At 44.3% G+C, this 18445-nt stretch overlaps 1 protein-coding gene across 4 annotated transcripts in view; it reads right to left on the reverse strand.

Annotated features, from left to right (window-relative positions):
* LOC144781481 (phospholipid-transporting ATPase IC-like) overlaps positions 1–18445 on the reverse strand; it is a 1874327-nt gene that overhangs the window by 1403895 nt on the left and 451987 nt on the right. For all 4 annotated transcript variants that reach the window (XM_078660356.1, XM_078660353.1, XM_078660355.1 and 1 more), the window contains one exon: positions 17275–17373. In XM_078660356.1, coding sequence (XP_078516482.1) covers positions 17275–17373 — 99 coding nt within the window. The remainder of the gene's footprint in view (positions 1–17274; positions 17374–18445) is intronic.

Below are 18445 nucleotides of genomic sequence, written 5' to 3' on the forward strand. Positions count from 1 at the left end.
ATATGCCGTGCTTAATATCGCCAACGGCATTGTGCCATAATATTCTAGCATGCGATTGCGGAACAGTGTCAGCAGCTGCAGGGTCGGAGGTTGCATAGGAGGGACATCCATATTTAAAAATGTAAAAAAGCACAAGAGCGTCCGCTGGTAATGCAAGTAAAAATGCAATCCACGAACCAGAGTGGAGAAAATGGAATGAAAGGGAGCAGGGATGACTCCAAAGATTTTCTCAAATGAAGTCACGAGACCACTGGTAACAACTTTAAAAAAGTGTGCCAGGGATTTTGTGGAGGATGCGTTAAAGATAGTCGGAAACATGTTGCTGAAATTGAAAGGCAAACCTGTGTACGGGTGTTCGCTATGTGAAGTACGAAAGTTTCACGGGCCGAACTCAAGGCCACCTCTCTCTGAGACAAAAGAGCTCTTATTCTTGTCATGCCGTTGAAACGTGTCCCAAGGTTGGTATTTGTGGCCAGATTGAAAACTCCCTATGTTCATGTGTGGGAGGAAATAGAACATTTCTGCAGCAAATAACCCGTTCACTTACTGTTACGATAAAAGGAATACTTTTAATTAACTCAGAACAATCTTCATTATTGAGCATCAAATAACTACCATTTTCCAACAACTTGAACGTGGGGATGATAGCAGGAACTGGCGTGCCTTGCAACACGCAAGCCATATTTGGTCGGTGTTTGTTGCATGAATCGTGTAACTGTATGTGCCTACACATTAGTGAATGATCTGGCGTCTCAGTGCATTCCTCTCCATTCAGATAAACTTCTTGATCATCTTTGAAACATCTGTATGTGTATGGAAGCGACCAGACCTCATGAACAAAAGCACTACCTAAAGGTTCATAAAGACCTATTGGTATATATTTCATACAATTTGAAAACTTATATAAAGCAAAAGGCAGCGTTATTAAACCGTGGATAAGGCATGTTGCCAAAAAACCCGCAATCCTCTGCTGATGATGTCACTGAGCATGTCATGAATGATGTAATATGTGACATCATCAGTAGTGGATTATGGGTAATAGTATCTCTAGTTTACTCCCCTATAGCTGTCTTTCTTTTAACATAAGTGTGTGTTTCCTTCCCTTATACTTACTGTTTTTGGTTCGCTTCCAGTTCGCGTACCAGCGAGCGAACTAGGAAGCGAACTAAGAGAAATAGAGGTTGGCACAGTTCCAAATATTGTACCAATTTTTTAATAACGGGGAGGTAGTTCTGAAAAGAACTTTTTTTTTTATTTTTCTGAACATTTTTTTACTGTTTTTGAATTTTTCGGAACAGTTTTATATTTTTTTGGGTTTTTCTTGGAGGGGGCAATGAAAACGATTCATTGTAAAGGGCTCAACAGGAGCAACAAAACAAAAAAAAGAAGTATTTATTATTTTGGGCGTTTCGGACAAACTTGCATATGATAGTCAATAGCTCTGTTGATCAGAGTGATGCTTCTTTCTCCGTAGGAAATGAATCCATCGCAAAATACGCAGGTGTGTTTTACTTCACCAAATCTCATTTGTATATTTGGCACCATCTCCCTGCCCTCTGGTCCCGTTACTTCCGGTACAACAGATCTTCTGGCCATAATAGGGAGATTATCTAGGTCGGCCCGAAACTGTGCAGCACTGTAGTTGTTAGGATGCCACCTAGTCATATGGCGATGCATTGTGTAGTTTCCGAAACTGTATTTTTTGTCGGTCCCTCTGGACAGTCTATCTTGACATATAAGGCAAGTTACGTATCTTGCATTTACTTTTTTCTGACCTTTGGGAATTTTAAAAAATTGCCAAATGAAGTTTTCTTTCCGGTGAGACGTCTTGGGCTGCTCAGGCAAAAACTGCCTCTCTTCGTGCTCGTCCTCCTGTTCCTCTTCTTCTTCTTCTTGTTGAATTACAACTTGAGCAGGTGGTCCACTCTTCCTTGGATGTGGTGGAGGTGGTGGGGAAGCACCAGCTGAAGCTACTAAAGAAGCCATTGCTCAGTGATCACAAAGGGTCTTTCTCTCACAATGATGAAAGTCAGAGTGAGGAAAGAAGGAGGGATTTTCATCATTTGGGAAAAACAAGAGTTCTCAACCAATCAAAAGTGTTCATTTTAGATTATATGACCTAGTCTTACATCATTAGGAAACCAAAAGTGAAATGAACCAATGAAAAGTGTTATTACCAAGTCACATGACTTGCTGTGTTTACGTTAAGCGCTTTGCAGGGCCTCCCGGTTTGCTTCCAGAAACCTGCGCTTTGGCACTCGCTTCGCGTACCAGTTCGCTAACGTAGCACGTCATATGACGTATCAAGCGACAACGTGGAACGTCATGCGGACGGGAGGCGTCACGATGTTGTTTTCTAACGCGGCACTTGCGGTAAAGAAACGTTTACCGGCTCGCGGTCTATTTCGCGGCATCAAGGTCAGCTAACGGGAAGCTTCCCGATTCGCGAAGCGGGAACGAAGAAAAAAAAATATTTAAAAAAAAAATTATTCATAAACATATAAAATATATTTTTGGATTTAAAGAAGAATACATTTTACAGCTACAGATATTAGCTGTTAAAAAACCAATGAAATTCACAGAAAAAACCATAGGTTATAGACCATATATAGTTAGGAATTAGCATTTACAAAACCTTGAAAATTCACTGAAAAAACCATAGGTTATAGACCATATATAGTTAGGAAATAGCATTTAGAAAACCTTATTTTACTCACACAAAACCATTGAAATTCCATATATAGTTAGTTGCACTAACTATATATCGCGCACCTGCAATCCACTGCTGATGATGTCACATATTACATCATTCATGACATGGTCAGTGACATCACTGATGACATCACTGATGACATCTCAAATGACATCACTGATGACATCACTGATGACAACATCCAGTGACTGTATGCTTCTGTAAAGTTAAAATATGTCTTACATATTGAAGAATGAGTGGATGTATAAGTGTCTGGATGAAGGATTTAGTAGGTGCATGACTGACTGTATAAGTGAGTGATTAAATGTGTCTCACTGAGTGCATGGGTTAGTGACTAAACTGTTTTAAATTGTGCATCATTGTGTCTGTTGTTTTGTAATCTGATGCATGTGTTGATCATTAGCTATATGACTAACTATATGGGTTATTGATTAGTTGCCCAAGTATTTGTATGGGAGACTGAGTGTGTGTGTGGGTGTCTGGGAGGTGTATGACTCTGTGCATAGATGTGTGAGCAGTTGATTCACTAGATGTATGGGTTCAAAAGTGCATGTGGAAACATCTGTATGGGCGGTTGACTGTGTGCATGAGTGTATTGGTGAGTGAATGGATATCTCAGTGCTACATGTCAAAGTAAGTACATATGTAAAACACAGTACATGTGATAGTTGACATATATAAATAACTGTGCATAAGAGCCAGTGAATGTGTGAGTGGCTGTATGGATTATTGTGAACTTGTATCAGGGATTGTATAACAGAGTAAATATGTGTTATTATATGTTCCAATAAGTAAGGTGTGTATAACTATATAGTTGAGGAAATCGAGGTGTGATTGATTCTTTGCAAGACTGACTAGGTGTGTGAGTAACTCCATGGATGAGTGACAGTCTGTGAGTGTCTGTTTACACTGAGTGTATCTAAGGTTATATTAGAGTCTGAAGAGGTTCATTGTATCATCACATGAATGATGTCATCAGTGATGTGATCAGTAATGTCAAATGAGATGTCATCAGTGATGTCATCAGTGATGTCATTTGAGATGTCATCAGTGATGTCATCAGTGATGTCACTGACCATGTCATGAATGATGTAATATGTGACATCATCAGCAGTGGATTGCAGGTGCGCGATATATAGTTAGTGCAACTAACTATATATGGAATTTCAATGGTTTTGTGTGAGTAAAATAAGGTTTTCTAAATGCTATTTCCTAACTATATATGGTCTATAACCTATAGTTTTTTCAGTGAATTTTCAAGGTTTTGTAAATGTTAATTCCTAACTATATATGGTCTATAACCTATGTTTTTTTCTGTGAATATATATATATATATAATTTCTATGGCAAAATGAAACCCTTCATTTTGTTCCTTTTCAAATTAAATGTATTAAGTGTTACCACTTTATTCCAATCAAGATGACTTCAGGTGTGCCATACTTTTGTCATAAGTAAGACTGTTAGCGTTCTAGTTGTTCTTTAGAACACTCTGGGACATTCTGTCATTGGGCTATAGTTGGGCTACATCTGGCTGATATTTAGGCTACATTTGGGCTCTTTTGTCTCTGGTGGCCATCTTGGGAGACTGCATATCAGAATTTTTTTAATGAAATATAAGAGGATTTGAGAAGTCACTCAAAATGTGCCCTAATTTTTCTTTCTTCAGCACTAATCATAATTTCTATGGCAAAATGAACCCACTCATTTTGTTCCTTTGCAAATTAAATGTTTTAAGTGTTACCACTTTATTCCAATCAAGATGACTTCAGGTGTGCCATACTTTTGTCTCATAAGTAAGACTGTTAGCGCTCTAGTTGTTCTTTAGAACACTCTGGGACATTCTGTCATTGGGCTATAGTTGGGCTACATCTGGTTGATATTTGGGCTACATTTGGTTTTTTCTGTCTCTGGCGGCCATCTTTGGGCTACATTGGGCTACATTGGGCTACATTTGGGCTCTAACATATATATAGCCCAATATATATTTTTTCAAAGTTAATTTTCGTAAAAACCACTGGAGCATATATCTTGAGACATAGCAAAGACACATCAGGGTACCAGTCCCTACAATTTTGCCAAGTTTGGTGGAAATCCATTCAGCCGTTCGGGCTAAAAGTGAGTCCAACCGCTCTATGGAAATTAACATGGGGAAAACACGTTTTAGGACCCCCCTTTTATCTCGGCCCCCGCATGACGGATCCCCCCGAAACTTTCAGGGAAGGAGGGGAGCGCAGCGAGGCAAAGTTAAGGAAAATTACAGGCAGGTCACTCATTCGGCGCTAACGTTATTCCCAATAGAATGTTGCGGATTTCCTATGGAAAACGATCCTAACTATAACTACCTACTGGCGACCGCCAGTAGGTAATATATATATATATATATATATATATATATATATATATATATATGTATTTGAATGCTGTTATTTTGGTATCTGGGAAAGCCTTTCTGTTAGAGAGCATCATGTAAAATAATACCCTAAGCCTTATTCTAAAAGGAGAGCTTGCATTTTGTAAAATAAAACTTTTTTCTAAAGGTGTTGTTGTGTTTTACGTTTTGCTTCGCCGTGTTTGAGCCACTGTGTGGGAGATTTGGTATTATCTGAAAGGTGAAGCAAGACAATTGTGTTGCAAAGAATGGCATTGCACCCAAGCAGTGCAACCAAAGTGTGAGATGACTGTGTCTGTGCCCTAATCACACCAGAGAATGTGCACCAAGTTACATGTCTAATATCCATTGATAAATACTGCTCCAGTGTTTGGGACACACACCGAATGAATTAGACTTTGTATCAATGAGTGGGACTCACATCAAATGAGTGACGCTATGTTTCAAGATGTGAGGCAATCAATGAGAAGTTGCTCTTATTTGTAAGGCTAAAGAACAATGAGTAAGTTTGTTTTAAGAAGTGAAGCTCGTACCCAGTCAGTGACAATGTGTGCCAAGGCGTAAGACTCTGCACAAAGGTCTGTGACTCACAAATTATATGAGTGAGACCAAGGCCTGACACTCACAACCAGTGAGTGAATCTGCTCTGAGTGATGTAAGACTCACTGATTCAATAAAGCATGCACCAAAGCCTATCACGTATAGATTATTTCCTTATACACTTAGCTGCGGTAGGGACTTTTGTTAATTCCCGGGTTTTACCGAGGGGTATATCTGATCACTCCCCGGTCTGGGTGAAGTACACCCACTGGGAAAGACAGACACACACCACCATAGTCCTTAAGCCATGGCTTTTACACATACCGGACATCAGGAAGGAACTTTGTAAGCAAACAGAGAATTACTTTGCCAAAATGTGGGCTTGGTTACATCTGCCCAGACAATATGGGAAGCGTACGAGGTGGTCTTGAAGGGGCAGGCCCTATCCTTGATATGGGATACATCGCTAAGAAACCCGAGATTTTGGTGCAGGCGGAGACAGACCTTCTGGATCTCGAACAGGAACTTGCACAGAACCCCTCGCCTGATACCGCTCATAAACTCCAGTTGAAGCAGGATGAGTATTGGATAAAAACCAGGGAGCACATGATGGCTAAGTATTGTCATAGTATACACACAGAATAGGGGTGGAGATAAGATTATATGTGGCTCTTAAATTATTATTGTCATGGGGAACAATAATAATATTCGTGTAATAGCAGGATTCAATTTTTAATAACTTTTTGGTAGCCTCCTGTGAGGTCTCGCTCCCATATGTATTGTTGTATGGGCGACTGCAGTCTCGAACTCACCTACGGACACACTTGTACCCGGGGCTGCCGATTACTACATTTCCCAGCAAGCCTACCGAGGGTAGGGGCGTGCTGACGTGTCTGCGCGTGTTGCAATCTCCCGATCACGTGACACGTGCGGCTGCCTCTACTTCAACCCGGAAGTGCACGGCGGTCTGGTATCATCGCGGCACATGTAAGAAGGGTGGCATAGGAAGGATTTCCCTCCAGAACAGTAAGGGGCCCACTTGGGTCAACGGTATTGCATTATTGAACACTGAGCAGATTTGTATGTCTCCCAGATAAAATACGATCTCTCCCTGTGGGCGCTGACATGGCGTACGGGGGATATGATCTTGGGGAAATTAATACCTTGAGCATGCCGAACAAACGATACCGGTATGAATGTATACCTGGACCGTGCTTCATGATACAGTTTTGGCATATCGGCTATTTAACGCCTTCTTCTTAAACCGAGTGCTCTATATGAAATTCACTATCGAAGGTGGGTTATATGCATATTGTTTACAACCTTAATGGCTTGTCCCACCATGTAGGGTGTGCAAGAAGGCATGGCGAACTGTTCCAACAAAGGGCCATCGATACCTTCATACAAGGATAATTGAATCAACGAGGTCATAACATACTGGCATACACTTTGTTTCTTTGTTATTTTGAACCATAGGTTTTGTCCTTTGGGACTCCTCCCGTCATGTGCCAGGTCAAGTGATCTCTGTCGGTAAACTCGGTGAGTTGGACCATTGACACATTCGAGCTAAATACATGATGCCTACCAGAACGGTCTCATATGAGAAACAATTCTAGAAGTAATTTGACTGAGCAAGCAGGGCGATTGTTTGCACACGGATATTTTAACATTATTCTACCTAGTAAGTGGAAATACTCATTTCACTTTCGGGGAACTTCTTAATACAATGAGCACTGGAATATGGATGTGTAAGGGCCAGCATAGTGGTTGGCCTCTGACTTGGTTGTGACACATATATTATTATTTCTTTTACAGTTATGTCACCGTGTTGGCGGAATTTCTTCCACATAGCCTAATAGTGATTGGTGAGAGTGAGTTATACCCTTCCCTACACCTAATTGAGGTAAGAGGGGTAGCACATAGGACTGGGACAACAAGACGTCCTGACGAAGACCCAGGTGACCTATCTATTAAGGGCAGATTGGGGGTCGAAACATGTTGAGAAAAGCAGTGAAGGTGGGGTGGTAGTGGGCCTTAATAGCCCCCCCCTAGCACCACCACGTCTTAATTCTTTTAACCCTGGCCTTGGAACCTGATAATAAAATTGACTTTGGTATCTAAGAGGCAGGTTTAATTGTTACCTACTGCACTATTATTTGTCTGTCGTTGTATCCGGTCTTAAGTTGTTTTTTGTGGACTTCTTGGTCACGTTCAACGTTGTGTTACACTTTGGCGTTGTCTACTTTTTGTTCCCCCTCCCTATGCTCCGTCCGTTGTGTGGCTGCGCACAGACGTTGTAGCAGACCCTATGATGAAGCATGTCGCACACAATGTGTGTGAGTGAGGGCAGTTTTTCACCACTCTCAAGTGTGCCATTGCTTGCACGCTGGCGTTGAGTTTGTGTTTTTGTCGTTCTTATCTCCACCCCTATTCTGTGTGTATACTATTTGATAATAAAGGGCGTTCGGGGTGGTGGATATACACAAAGAACCTCTCCCCTCCTGGTGTGTGAGATAAGTATTGTCATCCCCAGCATAGAATATATGAAATGGGGATAGGGCGGGTAGGACACTGGCTTGACTAGAGAGGCGAGAACAGGGATCGAGGTGATTGCATAAGTTGACGACGTCGGGTGGGGACTCTGTGTCACATCCGTGGAAAATAGCAGAGGAATTTGCTGCTCACCTAGAACAGGTATATTCCCCCTCTACTCTTTACACGGCGGAGGACTCACGTCAGCTCCTCAGGGATAGTGATGTTCCAACCCTCTCGGAGGAGGATAGAGACACTATGGATAAAGATCTCTCTGACGAGGAAATTGGTAAAGCTATAGGGCAGATTAAATCAGGGAAGGTGATGGGATCCCGGTTGAATTCTTAAAAGCCACTGCCTCTCGAGCGATTTTGAAGGCCATGTATGAGGAGAGCTTGGAGGTGGGTCGGCTACATGTGTATCAGAGGCTGGCCACGATAATGGTGATTCACAAGCCGGGCAAACCGGCGGACATGTGTGGCTCATATAGGCCCATCTCTCTGATCAACATTGAGGCAAAAGTTCTAGCAAAAGTTCTCGCCAACAGGCTGGGGGAGGTTATTACCACGTTAGTCCACCCAAATCAATCTGGGTTTATGCCTGGGAGAAACACAGCCCTCAATCTACGACGCTTGCATAACGTGATGGCCCAGAGGTTATACATTAATGAAGATGCTGCGCTCCTGTCTCTTGATGCCTCTATGGCCTTTGATTCCATAGAATGGCCGTACATGTTTTGAAGTTCTAGAGAGGGTGGTTCTAAGCCCAAAATGTATAGGATGGGTTTGGTTGCTGTACACAGATGTTCTGGGTCAGGTACGAGTGAATGGATATACTTCCTGGACATTTAGACTGAGGCGGGATACCAGGCAGGGATGTCTGTTGTCCCCATTGATATTCGCCCTTCTGTCGGAACCCCTTGCGGCATGGATATGCCGGGATGTTATGGTACGTGGGATGAGGGGGGCGAATATCGTGGAAGACCGCATATCTATGTATGGGGATGATAAACTGTTGTACCTGGCTTCCCCATACAAATCTATATCCGTAGTGCTCGACATCTTCACGAATTTCGATAAATATTCAGGTTATGCGATTAATTGGCATAAGTCCGTGTTGTATATGTTGTGGGGACAGGTCCCTTGGCTTCCGGCGGGTTGCTCCATGGTAGTAGCGGAAGATGGGTTTAGATACTTGGGGGTTTATATCACGTCGGATCCCAATCTGTTCTACAGTTCCAATCTTACTCCTCCCATGGCTACACTGCGAGCGGACGTGAAACATTCCCGCTTTCACTGATTGGCCGGGCGGCGCTTTTTAAGATGCTGACCCTACCTCGCTTTTTGTGTATCCTTCAAAATTGCCCGTACACAGTTCTGGATTCATACTTCAAAACAGTAGAAGGGGAGGTCCGTACGCTATTGTGGGATGGGAGGGCCCCAAGGGGGCAGTAAAGAAGCTGACGAAGAGTTGGTATGATGGAGGCATTGCGCTCCCCGACCTACAGCTCTATTATTGGGCGGCACAGCTATTGACTGTCAATAGATGGATATACCGCCCTCCGGAGGACCCCGCGTATGCGCTGGACCGATACCAAACTGATCGCTCCGGATATTTGAGGGCCCTATATGTCAGTGACAGAAAAAACAAGGGGATATTCTTTGGGTCCACCCTACACACGTTACAGGTTTGGGGGACAGTGAACTCGCACCTTGGATGGGCTGGCATCCTAACTAAGGTCGCTCAATATTTGGAGTATGCAAAAACTGGGTATGCTATGTTATCAGCCCGGTTTTGACAAGTGGGACCTTATGGGGATCTCGGTGGTAAACAAATTGGTCAAAAAGTGGGAGATACTCTCATTTGAGTAACTCCAGAAACAATATCAACTTGCTCAGGGGGAGAGCGGCCTTCTCGTCTTTTACAGACATACCAGACTCTTTACCGCTCGAATACAGGTTGCTGGATGGACCTTTGGACTCGAAAGCTATTTCACTCACATACAAGAAATTATACAATAACCTTCCAATATAAACAAGCACAAGATCCTGAGCTGGAAAAAGTTCAAATAAGTTCAAGAAATCAAGTCCCAATATTTTAGGTGCTCCTCATTTTATTCTTCATGAAAAGATTTTTCTTTCATTCAATTGATGGAGTCCAATCTTCATATATTTACAAGTGAAAAACCACAACCACCGCCAACACGTGTTTCGTCTAGGTCGTTAAGACCACTAGACTTCGTCAGGGCAAAATTTATCAATAGCAAGCTTCCAATGGGTAAGCGTAGGCGTATTTGTTCAGGCAGAACAATTAATAAGTTTCCAAATTGCAGCGTCTAGCACAAGGCAATTGTCCCAGGTAAAGGACAGTCAGTCCTCAGATCAAAAACATATATCCTTCCAATCCGAAGCTCCTAATAGATCCTCCGAGTACGGGGTCCAGGTTGAAGAGACAGTACCTTCCTTTGCAAATCACGGCAGCTCAGGATCTTGTGCTTGTTTATATTGGTTAACTGTGGCCCCTTGGTGTCGCAGGTTTTGACTCTGGTGGGGTGACCAGAATCTGATCCTTGGAAGCTTACTAATTATTGTGATTGTACTCATTTTTCTTTCCCAGCGCATGTTATCCCCTGTTCACCCCTCTTTTGCTGTTGCTGTTTTATACAATAACCTTCCAGATACTTTTCCAAGAAGCAGGGAGAGATGGCAGGACGATTTTGGGGTAATTAGTGACAAGGACTGGAAGGAGGCCCTGATGTCCCCTCGGGAGGCAGCCATCACGCGAAAATTTAGGTTGATCCAACTTTGGATACTGCACCGCTCATATATGACGGGACCGACTCTGGTGAAAGTAGGTTCGTGATCGGATGATCTCTGTCTGAGGGGATGTGGCCAACAGGTCACATTTTACCACATGCTGTGGAGCTGGCTGGGGTTGCGGGCCCTATGGGAGGGGGCCACGGAACACATGCACATTGCCCTACATAAGGAGTTGATTCTAATGCCACAACTGAGCTTGTTAAATATTTGGGAGGCAACTGACCTGATAGAAGTGGAAATGCAGTTTGTGACGCTGGGTTATACCCTGGTTAAAAGAGATAGCGAAAGGGTGGGGTGGAGCAACCGTACCGAGCGTACATATGTGGGCGAAAGAGTTGGACAGATGCATGTTGGCGGAAACGGAAGTGTTCATAGCAAGGGTGTGCCCCAAGAAATGGGACCGAAAGTGGTCGAACTTGAATAAGTACAGGGAGATAGTGTGGTGTCCCCAACGGTGGAATTGGAAATGTGTCAAAGTACAGGAGGTGCAGAAATTATGTAATGTATGAATGCTGTCAGATAACTGTCCAGATATAAAATATGTATAACTTCTACAGTGATGTCCTTGTATGCACATGCTTTGCTGTTTCTAATAAAAACATTTAAATAAAAAAAAAAGACTGATTCAATAACAGAATTTCACATACTGAAAAAATAAGTAATGGAGCTATCCTGGTCTTCAGGCCCATGGTTAGCAAAAATAAAATGATGTGACAAAATAGAACACTTATTCAAGTGCCAAAGTCATTAAAATTGAATTTTCTTCTCCAAAAATCCGTTCCTTTCTGCAACATCCGTCAACATAGAGCGATTAATTTAAAGAGCAGCGGACTGGCAGGTGTTCTGGTGGCTGGATACAGCTGGCACACTTAGGGCCTGGGAAAATTTAGCAAAATTCTTGAAGACCCTCACTACATTCCATCATACTATGGGGCCAGGGAAAGAGCCGTTATAGGGTTCTGCCACTGTGAAGACATTATGATGACATTGAGGACAGCAGAAATGGAGTCAAACTGATGATACATTTAGGAAGGCTGTGCCCCAGCCCTTCTATTGGTGGCACGTTTGTGCATCACTGCCATGTAAAGCACAGCTTCAAGCACAGAAAACTCTCAAAGGGTTGCTGGTGTGTAGAGAAAAAAAACACCCACTATGTCAGCAGCATTGTCAATGTCGGTCATGGAAATCTACCTCCACCCACTGCTGAGGTTAGACAGTCATCAAGAGAAGGCATAATTTGATGACTAAGAGTGTTGGGATGACCAGGTGTCTTATGAGGGTCCGAAGTCACGGGTGCTGGGTGAGAGAGGTGGAGCCATGTGGGAAAGTCTTACTTCTGCCACTGAGTTTTCTACCGACTCTCACTCCAACCATAAAGGCAGGAGCTGTCACAGGTGAAAATATTGCTACCCCAATAGTGGCAAACTAAATGTGGCAGTATTTGCTCTGCTGGTGTGGCAGGTATGTGTAGTGATCAAGTCCACGCAGGTTGATGTAGATCAGAGAGGTTTTATTCAGGATAGTTACAAGATCACAACGAGACCCCATCAGGAGCAGCCAGCAAGCTGCTCAGCCCAGCCAACTGTGTACATTTGACTCCTAACATTCAAGATACAAAAGTATGTTACCTCCATCACATCAACCAGATAGCAGATGGTCTGCTGGGCTCTAACTAAACTTTCCAAATTTGTGGCAGGTAAAACCCATGACACTCACTTCTTGTTAATCTGTCTGTCATAGAATTGCCTCCATCGAAATCATACGAGTGTACAAAACATGAATGAAACACTATAAGCTAATTGCTAAAATTGGAATTCCTCCTTTGGGGGGAAGTAGTGTACTTACAGTGAGCAAGACTCATAACTCAAAGTGCACTCATTAATGTCAATAAATTAATGTTCAGTCAAATACTTGCTTTTAGATATAAAAATAAGTAATTTATTTCTAACTCTAAACATTCAGAGAAATAACGATATTCGTAAGCAATGACACAATCCCCTTGAGGTAGGGGCTCTAGTGCTTGTCTGGAAAATCCCTGTCCCACCCTCGTCCAAGCAATGTGGCCAGGGTTATTCCCTATTCACTGGTAGCTGTATACAGGGAATGCTCACTAATAGGTCTTACTTATGAGTTCCCTTTGACTCTTTCGGAAATAGTCAAATGCGTCTATGGTGCCACAACTCCTTTGGCGGCAGCACCCCCAGGGCCTGACAGGCCCGGTTCAATTCTAACCCACTCCAGCAGCATGACAATATTTAGCATTTCAGTGGGTGCCTCGACCACAGGCACTTGGAGCTCTGGTTCTGTTTGGAGGAGTAGGGCTGCTTGTGTTTCATGTGGCAGCACCTAGCAGGCACATGATCTCTCCTGTAAGCAGTGCTGCTGGCTTCAACAGTGATCGGAGGTGCTTCCTGCTTGTGTGAGTGGGGTAAGTTCAATTCCCCCGCACAGGGGAAGGTGGTTGATCTCAATGCTCCTGATTGGAGCTGAGTAATGGAGCGAAGTCCTCATGACTTCCTCCGACTTCCCCAGGGTTGGTCAGAGGGCAGGCCTTGAGGACAATTTTCAGCTTTCATTTTCCTGAGCAATGGCTCAATGTTTTTGCAAAATTTCATATCGGCAGCCCCACTTGGCTTATGGGATTGCCATGGTACTTCCAGGCAAGACGTATACTTCCCCAGTGCGACCACTGACACCAGGCCGCCCTTCCTGGCATATGGGGTTGCCATCCATGATCACACAATTCTTGGCACTTTGTCACACAGTCACTTCTATAATGGACCCCTCTGGAATACGGGGTCATCGCATCAAGGTGATATGGGCTTGTCGCTCCCCACACAGAACTCAATGCATAGCTAAGCCCATGGAAGTCCTCTCCTGGCATACAGGGCTTGCCAAATCACTCCTCCACATGGGCAACAGCCCGATCTGTGCACAGCCGCCTCCTCACACCTTGTAACAGGAGTCCTCTTAGCAGGTCTCCCTACTGGACCTCAGTCCCTCCAATTCTCTCCTCCTTCTGCTCAAAGGGCATACTAATCTTGGCAAGAAGGGAGGCACTGGTGCTCCAGGTTCCAGAGAAGGTAGTCTGGGTTTCCCTTGGTGATGTCCTCTCACCCAGGGGGAGACTAGAAAGCCTTGACCCCTGGTCCTGGTTACAGTCAGAAGTCTTGCAGAGTTTCCCTTTCTCACACAGCCCATCTGGATGCTTGACAAATGACAAATTTGGGGGTCTCAACCTCCACTTCATACAGACTATTTCTAGACCCCACATGTGTTTTCCGGTCTGGATCTTTGAAGTTTTATGTTTGGGGTTTGCTTCTTTTGAAGTGTATACTTTTCTCTCTCAAAGAAAAACCGAAGGAAATGATGGACGGAACGTTGACAATACAAGCACTCACCCCCAGTCAAATGATCTGGGTTTAATCCATCACCGTTCTTTAGCCCACTCTGCCACCCTAGTTCAGACATAGCCATATGCAAATCAGTCTGACCCTGTGCCTCATGGGAACAGTCCAGCCCAAACTGCCAAGCCATGCCTTCCCTGGACCAGAAACAAGCTACCGAGGACCGGTTTCTGGCATTTTAGCCTTCTTCAGCCCGGCTTGCTTGAATCCAGTGGCAAAGTGAGCAAGGGACTCACGCCTGAGCATACCCTGCCAACTTATGGCGAACAAAGAAAAACCAAAGGAAATGATGGACAGAGCGTTGGCAATACAAGCACTCACCCCCAGTCAACTGATCTGGGTTTAATCCATCACCGTTCTTTAGCCCACTCTGCCACCCCAGTTCAGACATGGCCATATGCAAATCAGTCTGACCCTCTGCCTCATGGGAACAGTCCAGCCGAACTGCCAAGCCATGCCTTCCCTGGACCGGAAACAAGCTACCGAGGACCGGTTTCTGGCATTTCAGCCTTCTTCAGCCCGGCTTGCTTGAATCCAGTGGCAAAGTGAGCAAGGGACTCACGTCTGAGCATACCCTGCCAACTTAAGGCGAACAAAGAAAAACCAAAGGAAATGATGGACGGAGCGTTGACAATACAAGCACTCACCCCCAGTCAAATGATCTGGGTTTAATACATCACCGTTCTTTAGCCCACTCTGCCACCCCAGTTCAGACATGGCCATATGCAAATCAGTCTGACCCTGTGCCTCATGGGAACAGTCCAGCCCGAACGGCCAAGCCATGCCTTCCCTGGACCGGAAACAAGCTACCGAGGACCGGTTTCTGCCATTTCAGCCTTCTTCAGCCCGGCTTGCTTGAATCCAGTGGCAAAGTGAGCAAGGGCCTCACGTCTGAGCATACCCTGCCAACTTACGGCGAACAAAGAAAAACCAAAGGAAATGATGGACGGAGCGTTGACAATACAAGCACTCACCCCCAGTCAACTGATCTGGGTTTAATCCATCACCGTTCTTTAGCACACTCTGCCACCCCAGTTCAGACATGGCCATATGCAAATCAGTCTGACCCTGTACCTCATGGGAACAGTCCAGCCCGAACTGCCAAGCCATGCCTTCCCTGGACCGGAAACAAGCTACCGAGGACCGGTTTCCGGCATTTCAGCCTTCTTCAGCCCGGCTTGCTTGAATCCAGTGGCAAAGTGAGCAAGGGACTCACGTCCATCATCCCCTTTTGTATAGCTTTGTTCGCCCTAAGTGTGGCAGGGTATGCTCAGACGTGAGTCCCTTGCTCACTTGGCCACTGGATTCAAGATAGCCTGGCTGATGAGGATTATGAATCCAGGGAAGACATGGCTTGGCAGTTCGGGCTGGACTGTTCCCATGAGGCACAGGGTCAGACTGATTTGCATATAGCCATGTCTGAACTGGGGTGGCCGAGTGAGCTAAAGAATGGTGATGGATTAAACCCAAATCAGTTGACTGAGGGTGAGTGTTTGATTTGCTCAAACGCTCCGTCCATCATCCCCTTTTGTATTATTTTTCTCTCTCTTCTTTCTCTTGAAAGGCTCTCTGTCACAGAAGGAGAGTCTCCGAAACTGATAGTCCCACAACAAAGACCATGGGAGTGACAAGAGTTAACACCTAGATGTCAGACACAGTGATATGTGCATCAATACATTAATGGCGGGCTCCCAACCTTACTCTTTATGGTTCCCCTATCATTCCTATCTCCTTCCTGAGAGGTGTCCTGGTCCTGGGCATTTCCCTTGTGATCTATCACTGAGTCAAAGAGCACCTTTCTGAAGTGTGCAGAGGGAGTTTCTTCCTCCCTTCCCCCAGTGTGGCTCGCCTAGCTCACAGAAATGCAGTAATACACAAATCTGTCTGGGGAGATTCCTCTACTCCTCGTGTATCCACCAGGACTGGCTTCCCAAAATGGAACCGAACCCAGGGTCCTCCATGCACTGTACCATTGCAGGCACACTTTGCACTCAGTGTTCATATTGGGCATACTGTCCAGTACTGTCACGTCTATGTATTGTGCCACCAGAGGCGCACATCTATCCAGCACACAATCACTCTGTGGACACTGCTCAGTACTGTATCCTTTTCTGTATTGTGCCATGGTATACCATTTACAAATACACACACTGCCAGCACACAAACTCACTACGAGCGCTGCACAACAGTTCATACTTAATTTATTGTATTTATCGTAAGCATACATAAACACAGCACATCCTTTCATTGTATATGTACTCCACAGCACTACATCTCTTATTATGTAATGTATTCCTCTCTGGTATACATATGCTCAGTACATGGACTACCCATGCTTGTACTGCTCTATTACAGTACTGTACCCTTCCCAGGCAAGAATACATCCAGCGCAGTCACTACTCCTGTGCTGCACAGCAAACTACATGCAACTAATATAGGCCAAGAGTGAGATAAGCACACAGCATCAGGACTTTAAAAAGGTGAATGAGCCTGTAGGCCTCACTCCAGTGACACTGGGTAAAAAGGACCTGTTTATCCTACTGATTGCTGCGTGAAATGCTGCCACCACTGTGCTCGTGCTGTTCTTGAAAGCAGTAGCCTTCTACCACTATAAGGGTAGCACTTCGGGCACTACTCCCGGTCCAACAAAACTGTAATCCATGAGACAGGTCTATGTCATGGCACACACGCATTATCCGTGCTTGCCTATGACAACAAAAATCAACACTAGGGATCCAGACAACAGTACAGATGATAACTCAGGGAAGAGGTACGCGTCTTTTACAATGTAGTGGACTTTTCTGTCCAAACAGAATTAATTTCAGCAGCACAACAAATCCTTAATGACTGTAACGAATATGCTACCATACTCACTATGTCTTCAAGCATGTCTCGGAGAGCTCTTGATGCTAGAAGAATGCATACTAGTATGAAGCCAGATAACCAGGAATATGGGGAGATATCAGGAATAGTCTGAAAATAAAGCAAAGATGAGGCATTAGAAGTCTTTACTCTGCTAATTACAACTGAAAGTGCTAGACAGACTCTGATGCAGTTTCCTTCTCATGTAGACCAATTTGGTAATGTCATTTAAGAATTGCACCCTGATGTAATTTAGAGTTTTAAATTACATTTACACAGGGTGTTTGCATGTAGTGTTTTTGCACCTGATTTGCAAACCGTGCAAAAGTTGATGTGGGGCAGCTTTAGTGGACATTCATAGGGAGAGGATATGTACAGGTGCAAGGGGTATTTGGTGGAACGGCCCCACTTGACAGTTATTCCTGTGCCTTTCTTGAACCATAGCACTGCCTTGCCTGTCCCACTCCACCCTTTTTCCTGCACTATTCATTGCTTAGCTCCACCAGCACTGGAGCTGTTTCCCACGTTGGCATACACGTTGACCCCCACTATTACCACTTATATTCTTTGCTCTCAAAGCAACCCTCCATCATTAACGACGCCCCATGTTGCCCTTCCCCTATTCAGCCCAACCCAGTGCTCTGTATGCTCCCACCTTTACTCTCGCTTGATGGGAAGGGTTGTGCTGCAGCAGACTATAACTGAGAGAACCACACGATTTCCAGTTTCACGATGTCCTGTCAACTGAACATTCTCTAGCACGAACTCCTGCTTTGTAGAGGCAGCGCATGTGTGTGTAACTTCACCTTGGGACTAAGTCAGGCAACTGAGGAAAGTTCCTTTACTTTATGGGTGAAGGTGAAACTTCAACCAACTCTATACGAAACATGTAAACTTACTCTCACTAAGGGGCTTATTTTGAAGTTGTCGAACGGAGTTTAACCGCCTGACACATTTTGAAATGTTCATCAGCCTGATAGACATTTCATCTATTGACAGGAATTGCCATTAAGGAGGCTCCTGCCAATGCATTAGAATTTTGCTGTATGCTCCATCAAACATGGCGGAGACGTATGGGAACTTTTTGTTTTTCAAAAACAAAACCCCAAAGTGGATATTTGTTTTTGAAAATAAAAAAACTATGCCCCCCCCCCCCCCCCCTTGCCATGGGAGTCATTTCCCA

The sequence above is a fragment of the Lissotriton helveticus genome, chromosome 9, assembly GCF_964261635.1.
Source record: "Lissotriton helveticus chromosome 9, aLisHel1.1, whole genome shotgun sequence".
Taxonomy (NCBI): Eukaryota; Metazoa; Chordata; class Amphibia; order Caudata; family Salamandridae; genus Lissotriton; species Lissotriton helveticus.